This window comes from Oreochromis niloticus, linkage group LG9 (assembly GCF_001858045.2).
Source record: "Oreochromis niloticus isolate F11D_XX linkage group LG9, O_niloticus_UMD_NMBU, whole genome shotgun sequence".
Taxonomy (NCBI): domain Eukaryota; kingdom Metazoa; phylum Chordata; class Actinopteri; order Cichliformes; family Cichlidae; genus Oreochromis; species Oreochromis niloticus.
The window spans coordinates 34,944,759-34,971,131 of NC_031974.2; the positions used below are offsets into that span (position 1 = coordinate 34,944,759).

Genomic DNA, 26,373 nt, shown 5'->3' on the forward strand with positions numbered 1-26,373 from the left:
AGCCGATAAACACAAACGACACACCCACAGCAAAGGTTATAACCACTGTCTGTGTCCACATACTCAGAGACTCATCACATTTTTATTGTGTCTTCATTCATTTCCAGACTGTTGTGTGTACCTTCATATACAGTGTGTGTGCAGTCAAGTCTGAACAAAGAGCTTTTTGTTTATATGCAGACGCCTTCACTAAGAAGGCAAAGCACTTCAGCCAGGTCAGAGTCCAAATATGTCATTCACGTACTTCAGTTAGAGCACACAGTTCATTTATACAGGTTCAGGAGACAGTACAGCCTGTGATACTCCTCACCCTGATGACTGCACTCAGATGGGGGGGTCAAAGTATTAGGCAAAGGTAATATGAGGCCTAATTTAAGGTGGACCCATGCACAAATATCCAAGAGCGTTTGATGCTTCAACTCAAACCCGTCCAGCTCCCATTACTCGACACATACATGTCAGCTGAGTAGAGTTAGTACAGGATAACACAGTGAAGGTGCACCATGTGTTTGACACCAAAAATACTACAAAATGCATCAGAACAATACACTTTTCTCTTTACAGTTTTATAGTCAGGCTGGACCAGGTGACCATTCCTGAGTCATGCTGCTGAGGAGGCTAACCTCCCACCGTACACTGAGCACTTCTCATGCTCTGCAGTGACAGCAAAGAATAATTTAGTTGTGACAATTTCACCACAAGGACATGAAGGGCTTGACCAGTGTAAGAGCCAGAGGCTTCACAGGTCCAAAACAGTAGTTGACAGGAGATGTAAAAAATGCAGATACAAACTTCATTGTTTATTTAAAAACCTGGACAAAGGTAACTGGTTATTGCACGCAGTGTTGGACCCAACCCAGAGAGAGAAATAGGAAAAGGGTTTACTGGTTCAGGAGTTTACATGGAGGAGGCAAACACACCCACACAGTACACACAAAGCATTTATGAAGAGAAGTCTTTATCAGGGATGTAACACTGCTCCTGGTCAACACCAAACAGTCCTACCCAGCAAAAAGAAGGACAAGCAAAGGTCAAAATATCAATTAAACCTTTAAGATTACTCCCAGCTGTGCTCTCCTCCTGTGTCTCATTCTCCTCGCTATCCCTCGGTGTATTTAAGCCCCGTGTTTCTCTTTGTCAGTGTCGTGATCTCCTTCATACGTGTCTGTGTGTTCTGCCTGCAAAGCCTGTCTAGTTTATTCTTGTATTCCAGTTTAGTTCTTTCTCGTGTCCAGCAATAAAGCTGCCCTTTGAGTTTTGGGTCACACAGACCATGACAGAAAATGTGTCTTTACATCTCACACAAAACAAGCCCACAGAGTGTGAAATGTGACCTGATGCTATGCATGTTAGTGTCACTACTGCGTGTCATTACATTTCCCCTGCGCTCTCGTTCGTCTTTCCTTTTGTCCCCCAACATCCTGTTAAAGTAGGGTTCTTCCTCCTCATGGTCTAAAGTTGTTATATATATATATATATATGTGTGTGTGTGTGTGTGTGTGTGTGCGTGTGTGTGTGTGTGTGTGTGTGTGTGTGTGTGCGTGTGTGTGATGTGTGTACAGGAATGAAAGCTGTGCAACATTCAGCACACATGTAAAAGTCTTGGATCTTTTGAATGTTTCAGCTCTCGTTGCTTTTTTCATGCGACTATTTTTTTTCCTTTGCCTCGTCCTGTTCTGTTTTCTAATAAAACAGCTTATTGCTTATCAGCTCATGTGATCTGAGCTCAGAGTAACATGCTCAGAGTCTAGACTGTGCCCTGGTCTCCTTAAAAGGCTCGTGTACATACAGGCTGCTTCGTCCCCATTATTCCCCACAGGAAAAAGTCCTGACAAACATGTATATCTGTGTGTCTGATCTCTTTCCTGTTTTCATCATGAGCCACAGACAGTCATGTTCCAACAGGTGAAAATCCACCTCTGTTCTCTAATCTCCCTGAAACCTGCATACCAACGCACCAAGCATTCGTCTCTGCATTCCTGCGCGTTGCACCAATCCTTCTGCTGGGAGTGGAAATCGCTTTGCTGTGTTCCCAACTCTGCCTACAAGAGCAAACTGTGCACCAGTCTTTGACCTCAGAGTAGAACATCATGGTAAATGGTAAATGGCCTGTATTTATATAGCGCTTTACTAGTCCCTAAGGACCCCAAAGCGCTTTACACAACCAGTCATCCACCCATTCACACACTGGTGATGGCAAGCTACATTGTAGCCACAGCTGCCCTGGGGCGCACTGACAGAGGCGAGGCTGCCGGACACTGGCGCCACCGGGCCCTCTGACCACCACCAGTAGGCAACGGGTGAAGTGTCTTGCCCAAGGACACAACAACCGAGACTGTCCGAGCCGGGGCTCGAACCGGCAACCTTCTGATTACAAGGCGAACTCCCAACTCTTGAGCCACGATCGCCCACACATGTGCATCCTTAATACAGTTACTCCATGTGCAGTTTGAACACAGCAGCTTGGAGAGATGATGATGCTGAGTTATGATTCTGTGGTTGCCAGCAGAGCTCTGGTTAATAATCTCACTCTCTCTCACTGTGGAAGTTCCACCTTTGCAGAAACAGGCTGTTGTTTTGGATCACCTCTAAAACCTGTTTGCTGGAAGCTGTTAAAGCCTGTTCACCAGACTGTGTGCAGGTTAAGCAGGATAATGCTACCAGGAACAGGTTTTCTTGGGCAGCCTCCCAGTCTCTCTAGATTTAAGTTTTCTGGTGCTTGATCCAGCTCATGCTGCAAACACAATCAGAATGATAGATCTAGAAAAGCAGAACACAGTTTGTGACATTTGTGCCAAATAAAAGTTGACATGGACTCTTTAGCAAGATGGCGGCGCGCACAGACGCAGCGGCTCACTGCTCCTCACGTTTGGTGTTTTGTTTTTTACTTTTTCTACGTGTATCTGTGTGGATGAGTGTGTTTTTTATTATTATACATCGAGTAGAGTCCACCTACAGTCGTCAGGACCTTCTGAGTTTGGGATTACGCTGTGCAAGTAGCATTACGTCGGACTACCACAACTTTCACGGCATTCCGGAGGACATAATGAGAGCTCCAGGGTCTCCGTGGTTGGTTCTTCCCAGCGCCAAGACAAAGAGGAAACGTAAACAAAGGAGGCAAAAGCGTGGCGGCAGGGCGGGCCCACTAGCACGGCTAAAGAAACAGCCATTTAAGCCACCGCTTCCGAGTATTTTCCTCTCCAACGTCAGGTCCATAACCAACAAAATCGACAAACTGAGATTACAGATTGCAGTAAACAAGTGTGTACGGGACAGCAGCATAATATTACTCACAGAGACTTGGCTGCAGCCATCAATTCCGGACTCGGCTATTGAACTAGCAGGTTGCACGGTCCACCGTCACGACAGGAACGGCCACTCCGGTAAGAACAAAGGAGGGGGTTTATGCATCTACACCAATGACAGCTGGTGCAAAAACACAAAGACTGTAGACAGCCATTGTTCCCCGGATTTGGAATATTTGACTGTGAAGTGCAGACCCGTCTACATACCTCGCATGTTTACTGTTGTCATGGTAATGGCCGTGTATGTACCACCTGATGCTAATGCTAACTCGGCCATGGAGGAGCTGCACAAGACAATAAGCAATCAGCAGAATTCCCATCCAAACGCAGTGCACATTATAGCTGGGGACTTCAACCACGCTGATTTAAGGTCAGTATTCCCCAGATTTGAACAGCATATTAAAAGTGCAACGAGGGGAAAAACACATTGGATAAAGCCTACAGCAACATCCAAAAAGGCTACAGAGCAACCCCTCTACCACATCTAGGTTTGTCAGACCACATGTCCATGCTGCTGATCCCTGCATACACTCCCGTTAGGAGAAGAGCCCCCCCAGTCACAAAAACTGTGAAAACCTGGCCAGGAGGCGCATCACATCAGCTGCAGGACTGTTTTGAAAACATGGACTGGAGCGTGTTCGAACATCAGGACCTTGAAGAGCACACAACATCAGTGCTCGTATCGTGTCGTGTTGTGTTACATGTAGTGCCGACGTAGGACAGTTTTCCAATTTCATTGTACTATTGTACTATGTATGACTGTGCAATGACAATAAAGAGTTATCTTATCTTATCTTATCTTCTGTAAAAGCCCATGTTTGATTCAAACATGCCGAAGCTTTTAAGTGCTTATCGATGACCTAACGTCTAAAGTTATCAGGAGATTTGATATAAAATGTGTTTGTGAATCCGTGAAAAGGAGCACAGTTTCTACGACCAGCAGAGTCAGCACTGCCCCACCTGCATCACAATAAATCAAAAACACACAGCATCATAAATCAGCCTATCAGTGTGTGCTTTTACAGAGCTGTGGTTACGTGCTCATCCAGAGTGAAGAGTCGTTAACAGAAAAAACCTCAGCCTGATTGGTGTAGCTGAGGACGTAGAACAGGTCACCCACCAAAGATGTTCTCCGATCCATCTGTGTGACTGTGAACGTGTGAAAGTTGGATAGAAAAGCATGTTTGAACTGGTCAATGAGGCTTGTTGTAAAAGCACTTAGAGCACAAATATAAGAACGAGTCTATTTACCGCTGATAGAATCTGAATTTCTCTAAATGTGCTGCAGACATGTGTTGATGCATGCTCAGTCATCCAGATGAGGAAATCCTCAAACGCTGACTCTGTTCATCTGCATGTTTTCAGAGGGAGAAACCTTTCCTCACTCATCCAGGTGACTTCTTAGTTTCACTGAAACCACCCAGATGAACAGAATCATGGTTTTTGGGGTTGTGGCAGACATGTTTCAACGAGCCACACGTTTGCTCACAGACAAACTATAAGTCACATTACAACTGATTATTAATGATCACAGTTAATGTCCTGCACTGCTTGGCAGTCACATCAGTAATCTGGTAATCACTGGATGCTGTAAAGTCTTACAGTGGAGCTGCTGAAATGTACGTCTAATTCAAACTTTTTCAGCTAAACGTTGTTCACGATGACACCGGTGAGTAACAGGCTCCTCAGAAACATACTGTAAGTCACGTCTGATCAACATCAGTGAATCATTAATCCTCATTTGTTTTTAATGTGTTTTCCAGAAACTGCATGGATTTCAAAAACAGACATAATAAGCAGAACGCTGGGACTGTACTGTCTGCCTCGACAACTTGAGTCTGAAGATTAAGATCTAGAAAAGATGATTAAGACCCAGCTCCAACTTCAATGTCCTAACATGCCAAGAAAACAGCTCTTGTGCTTGTTACTGGTCACCAGTTCCTTGCTAAATACAGTAAACAGTGCAGTGTTAGCGCTGGTTAGTCAGTGATATACTGCTGCTCCCTTCCTTCCTTTCAGGAATGAGCCTGAGAAAGTAATTAAGGCAGAAGGGAGGGCACGGGGCGACTAACCCTGCATGCAGTGTGCTCCCACACCATGGTGTATTTCTACATAACATAATAGGCCTCTTAGAACAGTAGCTATGTTAGGAAATGCCTTGAGATATGGTGACAGAGATAACTCTTGGGGAAGAGGTAAATAAATGTTCTGGACCTTGACCACGTGAAGCCTTTCCTCAGTAGAACCGGGGAAAACAGAAAATGCACACTTAGTAATTCATTATCAGTAATGATCAGTGCGCCTTACATCATTTCTCAGGTTAAATTTCAAACAGCTGAATTGCAAACGTTAAGAAAAAGCAGGAAACAGCCATTAGAAGCTGCACTCTCACTCCGCTTTTCTTCAGAGGAACTGTTGGACTCCTGCTTGTGTATTCAACTCTTCCTGTTTGAGACTTGCTCGGTATTCAAAGCCACACTGTACCCTACGGCAGTCGGGCCTCTCATTATCTCTGCTCCGCCCTCTCAGGAGAAGGAGGACGAGGGGACCAGGACTGCCAAAGTCCAGGCAGATATTCCCGGTCAGCTCCATTAAAAGGCTGAAACAGCCAGAATAACAGCCTTAAATGATTCACAAAAAAATCAGCTTCAGCTTTCTTTAGATCGATATCATTAACAAAGCATGCTAAACTGTTATTGCGTTACATTGTTCTACAAGTCAGGCACTTTGAAAATGACTGGACTAAAGAATTCCATCATCCAGCATTTTGGAACAACCTCTCCATCCACATGAGTGTGTCTGGAAATTTAGCATACGTCGAAGTTATCAGATCTATAAATGGAGCCGCGTGGTGACTAAATGTCTTGACTCAGTGAGCTGCAGTGACTGCAGTGACTGTAAGGTCCACGATGCGGTCATTGTAGTCAGATCCGACTCAGCGTTCATTCATGTTTCTCTCTAGAAAGTCATGAAGTCAGCATGAGCGCGCACAGCATCCTCCACTCTGTGAACCAGGACCGACACAGGTCTGCCTGCAGAATCACAACAGTGTATCTGTAGCACGACAGAAACCAGAGTGAGGGCATAAATGAAGGTGTTCTTGTGATTTCACATCAAACCTGTAATCTAAATAAACTGTTCTGAGTTTCAATTTAAAACACTTTCAGCGATTCACTGAAAATAAAGAAAGTAAAATAAGATGAAAACCATCTATCCATCATCCAGGTAAGCAAATCCCCCCAAACTGATTCTGTCCCGATGATCAGAATCCGCATGTGTCCGGAGTAGTTCATATGATGTAATAATGATAGTAATAATAATTGGTTGAGTTCGAAGAAGCCATTGAGCCGCTATATCCGCTCAATGACTTAAGCGGGACAGGCACGCAGCGCATACCGCAGCGCTCCCAGTGTGATGACGGAGGAGCCGGACGCTCCTTATTTGGTCATGTTGGACTGCTATGAGCAGAGTTTTTTAGCCCGCCTGAGCAGAAACGAAAAGTATCCTAGTGTGAAAGGAGGCTCCGAGACTGCACACGGACAGCCGCTGTCTGATCTGGACTACACTTCCTGAGGGTACCATGGCGACCACAAGAATAGAAGCAGGATTTTATTTTCTTTATTTTTCTTTTTTTCCCATGCTGCTGTCTGCCTCAGGTGAGTCCGGCGCATTCTCTTATTGTGGATGCAACGATTGAAACTCTTCTTCTTCTTATTGTTATTATTATTATTATTGTTATTATTAGAGGTACTATCAGAACACGTCTATTTTTTTTCATTTGGCCTCACTTAATTGTGACTTGCGAAAGGAGTGAGACAGTTGCACTCTTTGCCCCCAGCTAAAGAGGAAGGAGGTACTTACGACTCCTGAGGTCTGCTGTTGCAAACAAGCGACAATATTTCAGACAGGTTTGCGATCCTGAGTGTAAGAGGGGAGAAGCTGTGGTCTGCTCTGTGGGTGGCACACTTACTGTGGTCACAAAGCAAAGTGCTGCTCGAACAGTCCGTCCGTAAAACTACATGAGTGGGGACCTTTTTCTCCACCCTGATAAGAGCTCAGCCGCATCACCATGTGAACCTAATGAAATGATGAATCTGAGCACAGTTTGGGTCGTTATGCTTTTGGTGTATAAGGATGTGCAACACTGTGTTAAAGATCTTCAGTCATTCAGTAGGAATCAGTAATGTATGGTTTTCATAATGTGACTGATCCACTCCTTGTTTGCAGGCTTGTATCCCCAAGCAAAGAACGTCATCTGGAAATCCACCAATTTTAAAACGGTTCTGGTCTGGGAACCCAAACCATCAGCTAATTACTCTTACACAGTGGAACTGTCTCCGTAAGTACCATCAGTTCACTTACGGCAGCATGTTTTCATGTATGTGGATGTTTCAGATACACCCATCAGTCACGTCTATGTGTAACATGTCATATGTTGCAGGGTTGGTGGGAACGCACAGAAAATCCCTAACTGTATCCAGTCGTCACAAACGATGTGCGATCTGTCCACCGCCATGACTGACCCCAAAGCCTGCTATGTAGCTGATGTCCTATCTCAGCCCCCACGGGGGGTGATCCCTGAACTCTCCGAGTTTCCCCACAAAACCTCGCCAAAATTCTGCCCATATAATGACAGTAAGACTCTTTGATAATTTTTTTTATAAATCAGTAAAATGTAATGTTTCTGTTGTGGAACAGAACATAGAAATGAAAGCATGCTCGGGCAGAGCACATGAAGCCAGTGTAGGAACAGTTTTAACATGTTCGTAACACACCCCGCTCTCATGATCGCTGTCAAGGCTCGTCAGCTGCTGAACCCTCAGTGAGGATGGTGCATTTACAAAGAAGTCTCACATTCACAGTCTGGGTTGTTTCAATCATCGGTCCCTGAATCTGTAGAATTTCACAAAGTTGTTGTCCATCCAACAAATAAATGCCCGTCACAGTTTCTCTGTGTCAGGTCGGATGTCATTAGGCAGGGGTCTCAAACTCGAGTGGCCCCGTCAGCCCGACCTCCGGCCCGTACACTGACGTGAAGAAACCTAATGCAGTTTTTTTGTTAGGGGGGATTTTTTTTTGTTGTTGAGTTCAATGTTAAAATAAGTTCTTTATGAGCAGAGAGCACAAACATGCTGAGGCTGTGTTAGTGCAGTGACAGAGTCACAAACTCATGTGCACACTTATCTCTGCACTTTGATTTAAAGACGAACACAGTGACAGCAGCAGTGCTGCCACGTGTCAGACAGAGAGGACCCATGTGTTCATTTAGTCGTTCAATGAAAGGCTTCACTTAGTTAAGAGGGAGGAAAAAAAGTTTAGTCTTGTTATACAATATTTGAAATGTAAACAAACAAACAAACGCTACTGTTTTCTTGTTTTGTTCTTCTTGAACACTGAAGTGTCCTCCAATGAGACGACAGTGTCAGCAGTGGCCCACAGTGTGACAGCCCTGTCTTTAAGTGTCCCTTTTGTTCTGTCTAAAGGTCCAGAAAGCAAAAATAATGTAATATGATTATTTATGTGATCATTCAGCAAACTCAAAGAACAGATTGTTGATCATTTTATGTCAACACATTGAGAAATAAGCTGGGTTTTTTAAGCTGTCATTTCTCATTTAGTTCAGTGTAATATGGATTTTTAGCTATTGGAAGTTCAACAAAGACTTGATCACAAGTGTGATCACAAACATACATGCGCACATATCCGCCAGTTTAAAAAATACAAACTTCTCCTCCACAGCTGAAATCGACAGGCCTAAGTTCACGCTGGAGGTCAGTAAAGGCAAAGCCACCCTGAATGTGACAGACTCACCCACTGCCATCTTCAACGGTCAACACCTGCAGACTTTAAGGGACATCTTCTCTGAGCAGCTGCACTATAAAGTCACCTACTGGAAGAATAGGAGCACTGGCAAAGTGAGGAACACCCACCACAGACTGGCATCACAACAGCAGTCTTTAACTTACGTGAATGACATCACCGGGCCTTTTCCTTCTGTTGTCCACAGAAAACATCCGACTCTCAAACAAGTATGATAGAGGTGACTGGTCTGGATCAAGGGGAGAGCTACTGCTTCCAGGTCCAAGTCTACATCCCCAGCCGCACTTATGGCAAGCAGTTCGGAGACCTGAGTCACGCTCAGTGCTCAGAAGTCGAGAACCAGTCCATCTTAGATGGTGAGCTCTTATATTTCAGCACAGTACTGACCACGAGCTGCTGACACAGTAGCATTACAGCAATATGTGTGATTTATTTGTAGACCAAAAAATCGTCAGACTGCAAAAGCCAGTTAACTTGATGAGTAACTTATCATTTTGTGAGGTGAAAATAGAGTTTGTGAAAATATTACTCAATGTGTTTATTTTTGATACGGAGGACACACAAAGTTTTTAAAGATAAAGGTTGAAAAAGTATGGCTCTCTAAAATATTTGAACACACGACATACTGGTGTGGTGTGAAGGAGCTGGGAAATAGAGGTGAGGCAGTAAATAGTGCCTGGATCTGATGATAGACAGTGTTCATTACATGACTGTGACTCCATTACAGTTCAGTCTACAGAATCAGAGTGGTGGGGAGGGCGGGGCGTACTGAAGTGTGCAGAGTGGGTACCAAAATATCAGACCTTACACACAATGCTGTGGTGCTGTGATGTCTGCCTTTTGGGCCAGGGGTGCTCCAGGACCCCAGCACATCCACTTCCCACGGCCTCGTGCGGAAGTGCGTCCAGAACATGTGTACATCCGTCAGTAAATATTTGGACTATAAATTCACAGCATGTTTATTTATTATCTTAGTGAAACAGGTGGTCGTCTAAAATAACATTAAATCTACTTTTAATTCAGTTTTATTTATACAAGACATATGACCTCAATGTGCTTTATATGTGAACAATAACACAAACGTGTTAAAGTGATCATTTGTAGAGTTAGTAATTCAAACAAAAACAAGGACATCAGGATGTTTTTCCATCAGACTGTAAAACCTGTGTGCACAGAAAGAAACACTTCTGCATTTATTACTTCGAAGGTATTTGTGATGAACGTACAGCTGCAGTCAGTGTGTGCTGTGGTTGCACGGATTCTTAGTAGAAATCCAACAGCGCCCCCTTCAGGAAGCTGCTACAGTAACAGGCAATAACCCCACACATGGAGCCATAGAGAGATCACTGTGGACGGGACGTCTGTCTACAGATGTTATTCTAAATTAGCAAACAGTGAAAGTAATCACATTACTCATCACTTTGTTTTGTTTTTCAAAGTAATGCAGTATGTTAATTAATTTCTAAAGTTAAACCAAGTGTCAGAATACGTTATTAATCCTATGTGGTCACAGTGTCTCCACAACAGTAAGAACAGTGACTAAATAAATAATACAATATTTTACACAGTTACAAAATATAACAAAATAGCTCTAATTACTGGAATATTTATAGTTTATGGATCAGTTTGTTGAGTCTGTTGGCATCTGTGACCCTCCACAGAGGACGGCACTGCCCACAGCAGACTCATAGAACATCCTGAGCAATGTCTGACAGATGTTGAAGGACCTCAGAGACGACTCTGGCCTGTCCTGTAGAGGGCGGTGGTGCTTTTAACCCAGTCCAGTTGGTTTTCTGTGTGTCCTCTGAGGTATTTATGTTCCTCCACGACGTCCACATCCACCCCCTGGACTGAAACAGGTCACAGGTTTCTTGGTCCTTCTAAAGTCCACAATCAATTCTTTGGTCTTTGTCACGTTGAGCTGCAGATGATTCTGCTCACACGACATGCGTGTTACTGTGTTACACGGTACAAACTAGTTTACACCACACAGAGAGTCTGCTTGTGAACTTGTGTGAAAAGGTTCAATGTGGCTTGCACTGTAGTCTAAAGTATTCTGAGTACTTAGGACTACAAAGTACTGAATAAATGTCAGTCCATCCGTAATCCCATGTGGGTTACTGCTTAGAAATGAGCAGTAAACCTTTGGTGTGACAGACTGTGTTCTGTTTTCCACAGTGTATTCTCCTGCAGTGATCATTTCTGCCATCATCCTGATCCTACTGCTCACCGGGATCATCATCACCGTCACAGTGGTGTGCTGCAAAAGGAAGAAAAAAGCTCCAAAAGTTGACAAGAAGTGCGTAGTATAAAGTATGTGCTTCACTACACATGCATCTCTCGTGGTACGTTGAACTGGACGCATGGACATATGTAGCTCAGCATTCCTCAGCCAAACACTGGAATTTGATTTAGTTTCTGTGAAACAACCTTTTTAGAGGCACTGGGAACACGGGAAAGCACTGTTAAAGCTCTGCTACAGTATGTACTTCTGATACTGCAAATACTGCATTTCTTTTCCTGGTGAGTGGTACCTCTGACTACTATAGTTAAAATATAACAGTTTATTTCTTTTATTTAATTTTACAGTCTGCTGTGTAAATGTAAATCATTCTTATACTGTGGTGGGGATTTTATCTTGAAACACATTTTTGTGGAATCAAAATGTAGGATGTATATTTTTGTATCTGATGTATTTATTTTATTCTGTTTAACTGATATTAAAGACAATAAATATGTTACTTCATACGTTTATGCATTTTACTGGTAACAGCAGAGCATCTGTGGGCTTTGGTGATCATTAACAACACAACAACAACATTCAGAGATAAACGTTTTGCTGGACCCTGTATAAGGTGAGCCGATGCAGGATGTAACCCAGCGGTTAGGTCAGACCATCAGTTTAATACATTTGCTGCAACAGTTTTGGATTTCTCAGCTCTGACGATGTGGAGATGTCACGTTTTTTATTTACAAATAAAACAATGTTGTTATCAACATGAATACAGATAATTTATAAGCAAACACCTTCATTATGTGTTGATTTACTCAGTACATGTGTTTGTTTGTTTTTTGTTATTTTACATTTTCCTGTTTTTCTTTAACTGGTTTATTCATTTCTTCACCAGGTTAAAACTGCCATTTGTTAAAATGTTACAATTCATGTTAAAATGTAAAATAATGATGGTTAAAGGATTTAGACAGATAGTGGAATTTCTTGGAATATGTTTAACAAGTTTTAAAGAGCATTTACATTATATATGGTCCATTTTGACCAGCATCCTGTTTTATTGTGAAAAGCTCATGATTGTAAGAGGAAGTGAATGTGTTTGTGATCAGTTGCTGAGACAAGCTGTGAGGAAAGTACGAGATGTTTGTCCAAGTGTGTAATTCTGTATGAGCTGGACTATCTGCTCGTCTTGGTCAGTCGCTGTCTCTGAGAAGCATCCACCGAGCAGCTGCTCACTCTTGTTTGAGCATCAAGAGCCTGCACCATCCTGAACGTGTCCACTGATGACTCCTTCACTCAACTGTTATGATCTAGTGCATTTCACAAGGCTCCATACTGTTCCATTTGACTGTCTCAGCCACAGATGATAACTGGAGATAAACAAAGCTACAGAAAAATGACCTGGTAGCTCATAGACAACATGTCCTCCACCCTCTGGAGACATCAGAGCCTATAGAAGCCACGTCTAATATGAGTCCAAGTTTGACGTTTAAAAGACGTCCACAATGACCACATAGGGACTGTAAATAGCCGCATACGGAGGTGCTACGGCCGTGAACACTAGACGTTCAGTAGACGTCGCCTGGTGTTACAAAACAGCTGCTTCAGTGGACCAAAATCACCAGGGGTCCAAAATTTAGATATACACGACGTCCCTTTGCACAGCAGGGTAACCTGGAAAAGCTGTAACTAACCCTTTAATTCATGTGTCGAAATCAAGATTTGTCACCACCAAAATGAAAAGTTCTTTAAAGTTTTGTAAACGTCTTGATCAAATGAATTTTCTGATCTTGTAATCTGACAAATGTAATTCTGAGTAAGTGTAACAGGAGGAAGACGAGGCTGCACAGAGATGTGATTTTTCCAAGGAAAAGGACGACTGCAAATACTCATCGGTGCGACTGGACTTTAAATATTCCAAAGAAGTATTAGGGACACATTAAGAAAAAAATATTGTCAATCATTTTGAGAAAAAAGTTGAAAGTGTATTTCAAGAAAACAAGTGTTTCTATTACTTTGTGGTAATATATTGATTCCAGAGGGAACGTTGTACATGTTCTAAAGAACAAAGCTTCAAATGTTGGATTAAAGTCACACTTTGACATCAGTCACAGTCAGGTACCGTCTGAGATCACTGATATTTTTTTGATGCACACTCTGAAGTTTATCACATTATTATAGATGATTATCACCATCATCATCATCAATCACAGCATCTGATCGATAACTGATCAGGAGCTGATCGGTGCTTAATTATTTTTAAACCGTCTGTGACTATGAATGTGAAACTGTAAATTTATATTAAATTTGTTTAACTAAGCAAATAAAACAATGCTGATGGTTACAAAATAGTCACCAGTATGTTATTCTTCACACAGGCTGCTTTTCTGTAACCAAAGCAACCGTACTCTAACAAAGTAACTGTCACTGTAGTATTTAACTTACAATATAAAGTGCCTTGAAGCGACTGCTGTTGTGATGTGGCATCATATATATATCTACATATATGTATGTAGTGAACTACAAACTAATAACCACAGTTTCCCTACATATTCATATGCAAGTATGAATATGTACGCATTCATACACGCTGATATATTCATAAAGAAATGAAAAGCATTACATTTGAAACTATTATTGACCAAACAGCTGTTTAATTTCATAATAATTAAAACATAAAAAAGTTGTAATTAAAATAAAGGTTTAATATTTTACAGAATGCCAATGTAGATTACACAAAGCTGTACAGGACATGAACAAACATGGCTGCTGCCTGACTGTGACGGTTACAGATCTCTGCAGCGATGAGCGGCCTCACACTTTGCGTTTTGGCAGCTCAGCCTGGTAAACACATTTCCCATCTGTCTGCATGTAACTGACTGTCATCTGACGCTCAGTCACTTGGAAGAAAGCCAGGCCTCCTGCTGTGTGATTGACAGGACTGGAAAAGAGCTGCCAGGACGGAGGGACACTGCTAATGTGACGAGTGGAATGGTCACTGACCATCCCACTCCCGCTGACAACATATGAGCTCCCATCATCCTCTCTGATAAACTGTTGGAGGAGAGAACAGAGAAACAGTGTCTTCTTTTGATGGGTTGGATTTTCACACTTTCTACACAAAGATCAGAAACTAGTATCTCTTGTTTTTAACATTAATATGATATCATCTGGTTTGGGGCACAGAAATGTAAACTGATCAGCAATAAGGAAACACTTGGTCAACACTTCATAGCTTACGACTTACTGGTTGTCCCAGCAGTTCAGTGCGATGGACTGAATATAATGGGTGCAATGGAACAATGAATGGGTGGAGACACTTCATTTCCTTGTTTTAACTGGTGAAAGTGATATTCTTTATGTGAACATACCTGCAGATCATGATCATGGCCACACAGGTAAACTGTGACTCCGTACTTCTTCAGTAGGGGCCGTAGTTTGTCGACTAGACAGGCTGTAGGTCCATGATTGCCAATAGACCACACAGGATAATGACCAGCCACCACCACATAGTCAGACCTGCAGAAGTCAGGCAGCCTTTAAACTCACACACAGAGGGACCAGCAGCACCAGCAGAGCTAACTGGTTTAAACTGTTGGGTGTATGTCTCTTTGATGATCTTCTCTATTTGGTATTCTGTACACTGTATATTTATTTAAATCCTCATACTGCTAGTGACAAGACTCATGTTATAGTGTGGCCTATTATTTGTCACACAATTGTATATCAAACCTTTCATCAGAATCAGAATCAGAAGACTTTATTTATCCCCAAGGGGCAAATAACATACAACAGAGCAGCATAACGTTGAAGATAAGGACAATAAATCAATTTTCAATAAATCAATTTAATAAATCATAAATGTATCTTTGGTTGTATTGAGTGACATTTGTGCACATAACTAGTCAAACAAATCTGTGTTTGAATCACCTGCTGCTGGCCAGTTTAGCACTGATCCAGTTCCACTGGTTTTCTGCTGCCATGGAGTCCTCTGGTCCCACAGGCTGGACTTGGTCATTCGTGTTTCCACAGAGCACCACCGTATCAATCATCAGGATGCTCACTGATACGTTTGTGTGTGGAACAGTAAACTGAAGATCGTAATAAAGAGCTGGGTAATTCCTACAGAAATAACACATCATAACATCTAAGCAACACTGAGGTCTGGAAACTTGAATCATCACTGTTATCACAGAAATGGGTGTACGTATTCAAAACATCAGCGCACGTTTTAGCAACGTCTGAAACACGATTTTAATGCAAGGCAATAGTCACATAATAACTAGGTCAAAGGTCAAAGGTCAAAGCTGCAGGTTGGTGTAAGAAGACTGACCTTCTCACTCATATCTAAGAATGTTTTGCCTAAACCTTGTCTGTATTGCTTGATATTTACCATCGGTGGGATATGTTAGAGTAAGCCATTTGTGCTGAGATGTTGCCAATATGGTCGTGGTTTCCAGCAGTTAGGTACCACTGTATATCCAGTAGAGATGGCTGAGAGAAGACACCTTCAAATGTGTTCTGTGGAGGAGAAATACCTCACAGTTTATGTCAGTCGTCCAGCTCATGGCAGTCTAAGAAGCTTTGAAAGTACTGGACTTCTTAAAGTTTCTAGAAGATGTTTCACCTGTCATCAAAGAAGCTTCTGCAATTCTAAAACCTTAGGTATTTAAACCCAAGTGGGAGTCGCCCCTGAAGGGAGTCACTGACCCACTATGGATTTCTACAGACACAAACATGAGTGTGCCATGGGCTCCCCAGTGTCACCTATTATAGCCAACCTTTACATGGAAGAAGTGGAAAATAAAGCACTTAGCCACTGGCACAGATACATGGATGACACCTGGGTCAAAATCAGAACCCAAGAAGCAGAAGCCTTTACTGCTCACATGAACTCAGAAACACACCAGGGCAGACACAAAGGATAACTGTTCACTGTTTCTGGACTGTGCCGTGCGCATGGAGGTGAACGGAAACCTCAACACTGAAGTTTACCAGTTTACCAGAACATCTGCATCTCAAGGACAAAGGTCACTCTTTCGAGGATGTCAGTGTTCCACCTGAAACCTCTACTTATCATGACTCAGTTCTTTTATCACACCTCGATTCATGTGATGAGGCACGTGATCAGTAGTGGGTCAACAACTCTTAGACTGCGGTCTGTTAGACTTGATGGATCGCATTAACAACTGCTAGCTGCAAATAATCATGTGCAGTTCTGAAAGCAGACTATGACCTAACCTCAGCCAGCTCGGTGGCGAGTAGCCTCAGTAATAGTAATAAATCACATAGCACTAGTACATTAATGTAGTTGTAAAAAGCATGACAATAGTAATCCAAAGTATTCAGAATCCCTTACTGACATAGAGTAACTTAACAGAATACGTTACAAACTACATTTTGGGGCATGTATTCTGTAATCTGTAGTGGAATACATTTTAAAAGTAACCTTCCCAACACGGTACCAGTACTGTCGCTCCAGCCTTTGCAGGGAATATGGTGATTGTGTGTTTCTTTGGAAATCTCAAGGCACATTTTGCAGCTTTCTGGAGTCCAATAGAGAAAAACATGGACAAGCTTCCTGTTGCTATGGGTTTCGTTTGGTTCTCTTACCTATTGTGAAGTTCACATAGAAACTGTCAGTGAATAAATTATCCCTGTTGATATTCACTATAAAAAGAGTGAAGCAAGACTAGTGAGAAGTGCTGACTACAAATCTAAAACTATATTTTTGATTTGTAACATTTTAGTTTTTAGCCAAGGAAATGACATCACTCTGCATATTCCTTTAGGGTAGACTAAACTCTGAAGAGATGCTATTCATCGCAAAGTCTGCGGCTACAAGAAGAGCTCAACAGAATATATTAACAGCTGTTAATGCATGGGTCCTGATATGATATACCTTGAAGCGTGGGTCTTCCTCATCCTTGACGCCGCTAAAATAGAAGTGATCTCCGAGGCTGAGGACAAAGTCCACCCCCTCGGATTGGGCCAGTCTATCCATCTCTGCAGCAATAGCTTTCTCTTGAGCAGTGTAGTAAGGAGGCAAAGGCAGCCCACCCCAGTCTGCAAGCACCACAAAGTTCAGGGCACCTACAGACAATGAAAACACTTTTCTCAACACATGTGCACCCTCCACAGACAGATGCATACATGTGAATGGTTTTGTGGTTTAAAAACTATGTGTGAAATGCCTTAATGAAAACAAATGGTGAACATACAAACAGAAAGGCCCTGGCCAGATGGTGGATTCAAACCCACAACCTTCTTCTTTATTACTTTGGCTGGGCAACAACAGCACTAAATATTGTGGCCCCATGCTGCCCTCCAGTGGTGCCATATGACCTAAATCAGTGGTTCTCAACCGTTTCACAATGAGTACCACCTCACAAAATATATGGCTCTTAAAGTACCACCCTTATGACCGACATTAAAGTACAGTAGTATAGGCCTATTTAACAACACACACAGTTTACACAGACAGTTTTATTTCTTATATGAATGTTATTTATTTTAACTGTCATAAACAGGATGTGACAAGTGATAATAATAACAACTGTACTGCATTAAAACATTCACAGCAGGTGGAATATCCAATCTTTAAGTGATGACCTGATGAACCCTGCTTCAGTCCAAATTACTCTGCATTTATTAAGGCTGTTGTGTTTTTAACATGTTTTAATGCTTTGTATCTTGTTCTGTTTAATCTGAACAAGCCCTTAAAAACAGTCAGTGATCACTGTCGGCCTCTCTTGGTTTTTATTACCACTGTTCATTTTACAGCTCCGTTTTTAAACTCTTACAATGTACCTACACTGTAAAATGTAATTCTAGCTGTTTGTTATTTCAACATATTATTCTATATCAGTTTGACGATAGATGACTGAAGTTGTTGTTATAACATAGAATTACAAGTTAAAAACGTCCCAATTACACCAAAAAAAGCTAACTTGAAAACTCATGTCCAGCTAAATCAGAAACTTATGTGAACTTGACAATGTGGGTAAGTTGAGCACAGCAGGATTCAAAACTGCCTCACGTGACTGCTACCGAGGTGCATCATGGGGAATTGGCGGTTAACGACATGCTCACTTTACTTGGACGTTTTCTAATCGTCTTCTTTGGAATATGCTTTCAAGGTGAGTAACATTGGTTATAACTATAAGGAAAGAGAGCTACAAAAGTTGGAACATGTTTTGAATTTATGGCATGATGTGTGTTTTTCTCTTTTACCGAAATGTTTGCTTTAGCTAATGTAACTTTAGCGGACAAGGTCCAGCTTGTATGTCATGACCAAACTTGACCTAATAAACTGACATATGGCCTTTTTTATGGGTTTAATGTGGCGCTGACCAAATCACAAGTATTGTGCCGCTAGCTTTAAGGTTGTGCACTCAACCACTGTTGCGATATTAGCAAGCTAACTCAGCTAATTAATAAAGCTTATTTCATATTGTCTCTGTACTTGTAAATTTCTTTCAAGTTCACAGGCTGTTGTATTTTGGTGGAAGTTCATTTTGGCAATATTTCCAATAACTGGCTGGGTTCAAAAAGAACTTTTTGGCAGGACTCCGATGCTTGTTGTCATCTGTTTACCCCTATGTAATCACTTAAGTTGTTATTAACTGCTGCATGCTAAGCTGCAAGAGTGCACTGAGGACTGAGACAAAATATGGTCTACAAACCAGCATTATATTAGTTTTTATCAGATAGTCCTCCAGTGTGTTTATTTTTTGCTTTAATTCTATTGTGCAGTTATTTGTTACCCTGAAATGCTTTATGCTTAACAACAGCTCACTATTTTAACTTATTTTTGAACTCTTGTGATCAGTATGACTAGTTTGTGTGAGTTTCCATACTAAAAGAGCTGTAGTGATAAAATAATTGGCATCAGAGACACTGATTTTTGGCATGGTATACTGCAGAAGTTTTTTGGGTTTTTTTGCATAATTTACCTTTTAATTAAACTGCATTCTCTGTATTGTAACAAAACTAACATTGTTTATATGTCAGAAAATTAGCAAACATGAATAAATGGCGAAAACAATATAATTATAACATATATTTTTATTTTACTTATTTTAGGTCTGTGAAGCCAAACTTGATGCTGGGGATTTATTTTTGTCAGTGGAGTCAAATGGTAAGTTACAATTTGTGCATTTTGTCATACTGGAAACACCTCAGATTATATTGTAATTTAATAGCTCTGTAGAACAAATGATATAAAGATTGTAGTGTCAGGGTACTTCTTAAGAAGTAATATGGCACTATTGATGATCACATGCAGGTGGCATAAACTAAATATTCAGACGTGTTACCAACAAATGATTCATTAACAAAAGCAATGGAGCAGACTGTTTAGGTTCTTGTGGTTGTAATAACATCCATAACTGCAGGTTTGTCATTAATTTATTTTCACAGGTCTAGATGATCACTTCTGACTTTATCATTTAAATGAGGTGGACTTGCAAACTTTGCGCTCTTTTGGGTAAATTGCGCTCCACTACATATACACAGAATGTGCACAGTATTTCAGATCTAAAAAGGGAGTATGTAATGGACTCGCTGGCTTTAATGTAAAAAGCCTGTTGTGTAACTTTAATGAGGCAGTTGGACTAAAACAGTATTGCTCATCAAGGTAAACATCTGAGGAATAAGGAAATTGTTACTTGTCCTTTTACTCAGTGTTCTTTTAATCGCACATTTATTAAAGTTTTACATCACATAAGTCATTTTCACAATCATTCTACTTTAAAAGATTTCGAGACAGAGCTTATTGTTCTCTGAACTTCCTTGTTTGCTGAACGGCAGGTAAAGTGCATCTTTTTGTTTGTTTGCTTTTGTGTGTTTGTGTTTTCTCTAATGGGCCTCAGATGACCATTTGCTTAAATTTGGGTCTCAAAGAATCTTTTTTTTATTCTGCCTGTACTCCCCACCCCTCTTCTTCTATTGCTCAGGTTGAAGCAGAATTTGCCCGTCTTACATCTGTTAACCTGAAAGGGTTCCTTTTTGCTGTGCTTGACCATTATGGAGAGGTTCGTGGAGCTGTACAAAATCAAGAGCGGCATAGGAGGGCTGACTAGGCTCATAAGATGCTTCGGTGATGATGTAAGTGTTCAACTGCGAAATCTAATCCTTTGTTTAAGTTTTAGGTTATCCAGTTCAACTGATGAACTCATTGAAAGAAAGCTGATAAGTAAAGTCTGTCATCATATTTCACAACTGGACATTTAGTGTGGTACCTTTTACAGAATTTATGTATATTGGTGGTAGGTTGGATATCATATTCTACTTGAATGTCCTGATAAGCCTGATTCAAAATCTCCAATGATAATCATATATTGATGGAATTATGTATCAAAAAGCTGTGAATTTGGAGCTGTCTACATGCTTCATAAACACTGTTTAAAAAGTGTTTTTGTTTTCTTTTTGACTTCTTTGACCAGAGCCCTACACAAAGGAAGAGGACAGAGGACCTCATTTTCTAAAGGAAGATCCCTCACACACTTTCAAGACTGTGAAGGTTAGCATTGTTTCTTTTAGTAAATTTAATAATGACAGCACCACAGTGTAGCTGCAGTTTGCACATTTCATGTATTCTCAGCCAGATTTGGTTTAGAGCACAGCCAATATTTAGCATAAGTAGATTTAAATTCACACACTGGTGATGGCAGCTACATTGTAGCCACAGCCACCCTGGGGCGCACTGACAGAGGCGAGGCTGCCGGACACTGGCACCACCGGGCCCTCTGACCACCACCAGTAGGCAACGGGTGAAGTGTCTTGCCCAAGGACACAACGACTGAAACTGTCGGAGCCGGGGCTCGAACCGGCAACCTTCCAATTATAAGACGAACTGTCAACTCTTGAGTCACGATTCAGTCATCCACCCATGTGTGTGAATGACTGAATGTGTAAAGCACTTTGGAGTCCTTAGGGGACTAGTAAAGCGCTATACAAATACAGGCCATTTACCATTTAAATTGAAAATTTTGTTTGAATTCTGCAATTGAAGACATGCTCAGTTATTTATGAACATGGTCTTTGTTTAAAGCAAGAAATGGATTTGTAACATGGGGGTGCATATCTCATTCTGAAAAACTCTAACAACTAATAAGTGTTACCCAAAGCCAATCACCATCATCCAAAGCATCAGTATGGCTCTTCTTTGGAAAGACATGAATTCTTAAACACAAGGGATATTGTGTAATTGTAATTGTGTAATTTTTTTTTTTATTTTTTTTTTGTCTTTGAACCCTTTTATAGCCGACAGGTATTGAAGACACGTTTTCTAAGAGGATGAAAGTTGGCATTGCGTTGGTGAAAGAAGAAGACATCATCGATGTGTTGGTCGTCCTTGAGGCGGCAGTAATCCTGTCTAATCTGAGGGATGTCTCAAGTGCCATTTCCATGCTGATGGGCCTTCTTTTTGCCCTCAATATAGACTATCCAAAGGAACTTAAGGACATCTTTGAAGTCATTCAGAACATCCTAATGAACATTGGTGGAAGGCAGTGCATCTCACTAGTGCATGGTCTAAGAAACAGACTCTTGCAGAAAGCCATGCAGAACTGTAATTGTATGCTCCTTAGTGTTAAGGACAGTTTTTATTTTACTGTTTGTTTTTTTATTCTTGCAAGTTCTCATTCTCACTTTTGTATGTCACTAAATGACTACACTTTACATTCCAGATTAGACAATTACTCATTTGTTCATGGTTTAAGAAACTTATGTGAACAACAATATAATGCTGGACTTTGCAGATGCTTATCTCATGCAAGTCAGTAGTTTTTCCTTTGTTTTGCAATTGAGCAGACTCAAACTGATGTTTCTGAAATATTCATATTATCAAATGTTTCAGAAGCATGCACTCATTTTCAGAGATATTGGTTCTGTGGAATTTGTTGCAATTGTAAACGAAGACAAATACAAGAGTTTGATGTCTTAGTTGTTATAAACTGATCTTTACTGTCACTTATCAAAGGTTTTGTACTATTTTAATATTTCAAGTTTTATGCTAACAGGTGTGACTGAGCACAATGAAGTTTAAAAATTTTGTAAATGTAAAGAATAACTTTTCTAAAATAGCAAGTGTCCCGTTGATACATTACATTAATGCAGACTTTATGTTGTTACTTCACAAGAATCACTACTGCTCCTAGAGTATTGGTCAGAATTTAATCTTCACCCAAACTGGGCTCAAGACCAAGTTCAAATTTATTGTTTCACAGGGAGCAGCCTTTGAGTTTTGATGGATTGTGAGCCTGATGAGCTACGTCACTGATTTTTCTGTTTCTCAGATGACTAAGATGGCACAATAAATGGTGAATGTTGGGTGCTCATGAGTAATTGTCTTGTCATGTTCTTAAAACAAACTTTCTGTATGAAATGATCAGATAGACTTTAATGGAATCTGTGGGGTTTTTTTTTCTGTAAACAACAGAAAATTAATTTAAAAGAATGTAGATATTTAAACCTGAGATCTAAGATAAACCTAACAGGTAGTTTTTCTGAAATGGATGTTAGAAAGCTAAAAAAACAAAACTTAAGATGTTTAATACACATTTTTCTTTACATCCAGTCAATCAACTCTGATAATTAAAATGAAACTGATTTACAAGTTCACTCAGCTACCTTAAGGAGCTCAGTTAATTAATAAACTTAAATCAACTTAGCTAACAGATTATGTTAGTTAAGCTAAAATAGATTCCTAAGTTAAAAGAACTACTAAAGTATTTGAATTAACTAAAAAACCCAAGTCAACTGAACTAGGACAAGAGTTTAAACAATAGATTATTTTAATTTAGCTGAAAGGATTTTCCCAAGTAAAAATGACAATTAAAGGAGTTGAACTGACTAACAAATCTCAGTCAACTAAACTAAGATGAAAGTTCAGACAACATGTGATTTTTCATTAAGATAACAATTGGTTGTGTTATAAGAACAAACTCTATTTCTTGACTTAACTTAAAATTTTAAGGCAGCCCTTTACCTCATATTTTTAAGTTGAAACAACAAGTTATATTTTACAGTGTAGAGCCCAGCCCATGCAGCACTATATTAATGACTAACCTTATATTGCAGTTGTTCTCCTGTTTGGTCCGTTTACAGCATAATGCCATGCGACTGCCAGGGGCGTAATTTCCAGAGGGGTTAGGGGGGTTATGACCCCCCCATTAATCAAACCCAACCAATATAACCCCCCCAATAAAATGATGAATTATCTTGCATAAATAGGCTGTTGATTTTCTTTACTCATTTCAGTTATTACCAGCAAAATAGTTGCATGTTTAATCATTTGGGAATTTACCCAGATTTATTTATTTACAGGGGTGCACAAAAGTGGTCCGCAGGTGCGCATGCGTGAAAATCCCACTCTGGCGGACAAAAACAGTGCCTTTTATATGTACGCAAACGCGCGTTGCAACTTCTTTTCTGGTGTGCGTCTTTTATTTTGACAGCGAATGCGCACCTGTGGACCACTTATGTGCACCCCTGTTTATTTATTTAGACAGAGATCTTGATCTCCCCAATGTTCAACACAAAGTTACGCCGATGGCGATTGCATTTGTCCCTAACCATCGGGAACCCTCACGTTAACTTTTATCGAGTGGAAAAAAGTTAGCGTTCATCCTCCAGCTTCACTGTTTATGTTATGCTAACATAGCTGTGTTGCTAGCGATCACATAGCACATCATTATATACCAGCTAGCCCAACTTCAGTAACCCTACAAACGTCACTGCTGTTTAGTTTTCTGTCTTCATTTAAGTTGGAAGTGATAGCAGAGCTGTACTCTTTACTTTTTGCTGTGGCAGTTAAGCTGCTGGATTTTTGGCTTCACAACTCTTCGTGGTCCGTGGACGTCGAACCTCAGTCTGATCTTCGTGGCATTTCAGAAACGAAATACCATCATGTGGTGGCCTCGCTGGATCTGCTTTTCTGGGATACCCCCACCCACGGGAAATGCACCGCTCCCAAGGCGCTGCTGCTGCGCCGCTACTCCCTCTCTGATGCAGAGCGGGCCAAGAAACTCCTATCTCTCTCAGGCCTGGGTGATGGTACCGCTCTCGAGCTCATGGAGAGCACTCTGTCCTTGCTAGGAATGGATGATGGCGGATTTCTCTTCACTCACATCTTCCTCCGACAGTTGCTGGCACCAGTGCCAGCTGGCCTCGCCAACTCCCCGCTGCTGGCCTTGGAGGATCACCGCTCACTCGCAGAAGAACCAGATCATATTCTTCTGGCTACTAGGAGCTTTGGCATCCAGGTGAAAGTTTCGACAGCATCTCCTGCCCCCCCACCGATTCATCGATGGTGGCTGGGATTGTGGCACCGCAGCACTGCGGAAAACGGCTGTGTTTTTACCATCAGCATTTTGGCACTACAGCACGGCGCTGTCTGCCGCCTTTGCAGTTTTAAGGCCCAGGGAAATGAGCCCGCCAGCGCTCTGTAGCGGCCGCGACTGCTGGCGATATGGAAAGGTTGCTCTTTATAGAGAACTCATGCTCAGGGAGACGGTTTCTGGTTGACTCCGGTCCCAGAAGAGTCTTGAGAAGTCTCATGTCGTCTTTGCGTACCTCCACAATGGTATATTATTTAATCTAAAAAAAAAATAATGGAGATTTCCTGCGTACCAGCAGAGAGAGCCCAAGTACCACCAGGGGTACGCGTACCACAGTTTGAGAATGACTGACCTAAATAACGCTACAGCTAACGCGTTAACAAGCTAACCGCGCTAACTCGTTGATGCCGTGCAGCCCCACGCACTGGGCAATCCACGCTAACTTGCTAACAGAGATTTGCTGCGTTATTGCAGATATGGTGTTAAGGTCATTTTAAGGAGATCAACGCTGACAGCACTAATAAAAACACATATTTTGATGTTATTTTTTTTATTTAAATGGTGTGCGAAAGTCTCAAGACATCTTATTCCTTTATATTTTGCTTCCAAGGAGTCAGATTTTTGCCAGACTTTGCATTTTTCTTTTTCAACACAGCACTCGTGTGCTGGCTCATGGCCTGCCCACCTCACGTTTGGGAGATTGTAATGCCATTCTCTTTGCTCTCCTCAAAAACAAACTTCTCAGTTTGCTTCAAATGGTACAGATGGTACATCTACACAAATCTGCACCAATGACTATTGCACCCATTCTCAGCTTCACTAGCTCCCTATCCACATTGTATTCAGTACAATATTTTGGTTCTTTGACTCTGAGCTCCTTCAGCCTTAGACTCCTTCCTCTGCTCAGCTTCAGCTGCTCCTCACTTCAAACTGGAGACTTCTGGTGTCTGAGTCTTTCGCTGCGCTGCACCTTGACTTTGAAATTCTTTACCACTACACCTTCAGCAGCTCGACTCTGACAGCTCAAAACTTAACGGTTTTCATTTGCATGTCAACTTTAATCATCCTTAACTTTTTAGTATTCCTATCTTCTAAAACTGTTCTTGTTATTTTGTGTTGTAAGGTGCCAACGCTGACCTATCAGTCATTCAAGCCTTATAAAGGTACCCAACTCAAGGGATGAACCAATGATGCAACTACACTAAACACACAACTTGGTAAATACCCTGTTTTGTAACTTTGGGCACTTTATCAGCAGCCTGTCACAACAAGGAAACATAAAATAATAATAATATATATATAAGCTCAAATATAAGGCACGAACCTGTAATAATCAGACAGTCCATAATCATGACTCTTCATGTACTTCCTGTGTACACTGACAGGTCAACACACTGTAAATCAAACCTAACATTGACTGCCTAACATAGGCAGTAGCCTACCTTGTTCCACAGCGTCGAGGCCATTCCACAAGTTATGAAAGCTTAGAATCAACACTATACACATGAGCCTGTCCATGGCTTCACTGTGCTCCCCGGTTTAAAACTGAAACAAACCTGAAACTTCCTGCATCAGGCCGGGCGAGAAAAACAGGATATCAGCTGATCAGCAGGTCAAAGTACAAACTGACTGCAGTTGCTCTAAGCAGACATATTGTAAACGTGACACACTGCAG

General features: G+C 41.3%; 2 protein-coding genes across 2 annotated transcripts; one reads left to right on the forward strand and one right to left on the reverse strand.

The window, feature by feature from the left end:
* Positions 1-6,777: 6,777 nt before the first annotated feature.
* Positions 6,778-14,251, forward strand: f3a (coagulation factor III, tissue factor a). The gene is made up of 6 exons (XM_003457512.5): positions 6,778-6,961; positions 7,533-7,644; positions 7,747-7,940; positions 9,045-9,220; positions 9,313-9,481; positions 11,304-14,251. Exons 1-6 carry the CDS (start codon positions 6,886-6,888, stop codon positions 11,435-11,437), a joined length of 861 nt encoding a protein of 286 aa, XP_003457560.1. The 5' UTR covers positions 6,778-6,885; the 3' UTR covers positions 11,438-14,251.
* Positions 13,988-26,297, reverse strand: acp5b (acid phosphatase 5b, tartrate resistant). The gene is made up of 6 exons (XM_003457513.5): positions 26,141-26,297; positions 17,258-17,448; positions 15,749-15,876; positions 15,286-15,477; positions 14,727-14,874; positions 13,988-14,409 (listed from the first exon to the last, which is right to left on the reverse strand). The coding sequence occupies exons 1-6, from the start codon at positions 26,214-26,216 to the stop codon at positions 14,170-14,172; spliced, it is 975 nt and encodes a 324-aa protein (XP_003457561.1). The 5' UTR covers positions 26,217-26,297; the 3' UTR covers positions 13,988-14,169.
* Positions 26,298-26,373: the final 76 nt, after the last annotated feature.

What these genes read in the sequence shown, in the direction of transcription:
- f3a (XM_003457512.5), top strand. Translation starts at nt 6,886, where the DNA reads ATGGCGACCACAAGAATAGAAGCAGGATTTTATTTTCTTTATTTTTCT. An exon ending in TACACAGTGGAACTGTCTCC is followed by an intron (nt 7,645 to 7,746) that starts GTAAGTACCATC and finishes CATATGTTGCAG; the next exon opens with GGTTGGTGGGAACGCACAGA. An exon ending in ATTCTGCCCATATAATGACA is followed by an intron (nt 7,941 to 9,044) that starts GTAAGACTCTTT and finishes TCTCCTCCACAG; the next exon opens with CTGAAATCGACAGGCCTAAG.
- acp5b (XM_003457513.5), bottom strand. Translation starts at nt 26,216, where the DNA reads ATGGACAGGCTCATGTGTATAGTGTTGATTCTAAGCTTTCATAACTTG. An exon ending in AGGAAGACCCACGCTTCAAG is followed by an intron (nt 15,877 to 17,257) that starts GTATATCATATC and finishes TCTCCTCCACAG; the next exon opens with AACACATTTGAAGGTGTCTT. An exon ending in GCTAAACTGGCCAGCAGCAG is followed by an intron (nt 14,875 to 15,285) that starts GTGATTCAAACA and finishes TGACTTCTGCAG; the next exon opens with GTCTGACTATGTGGTGGTGG.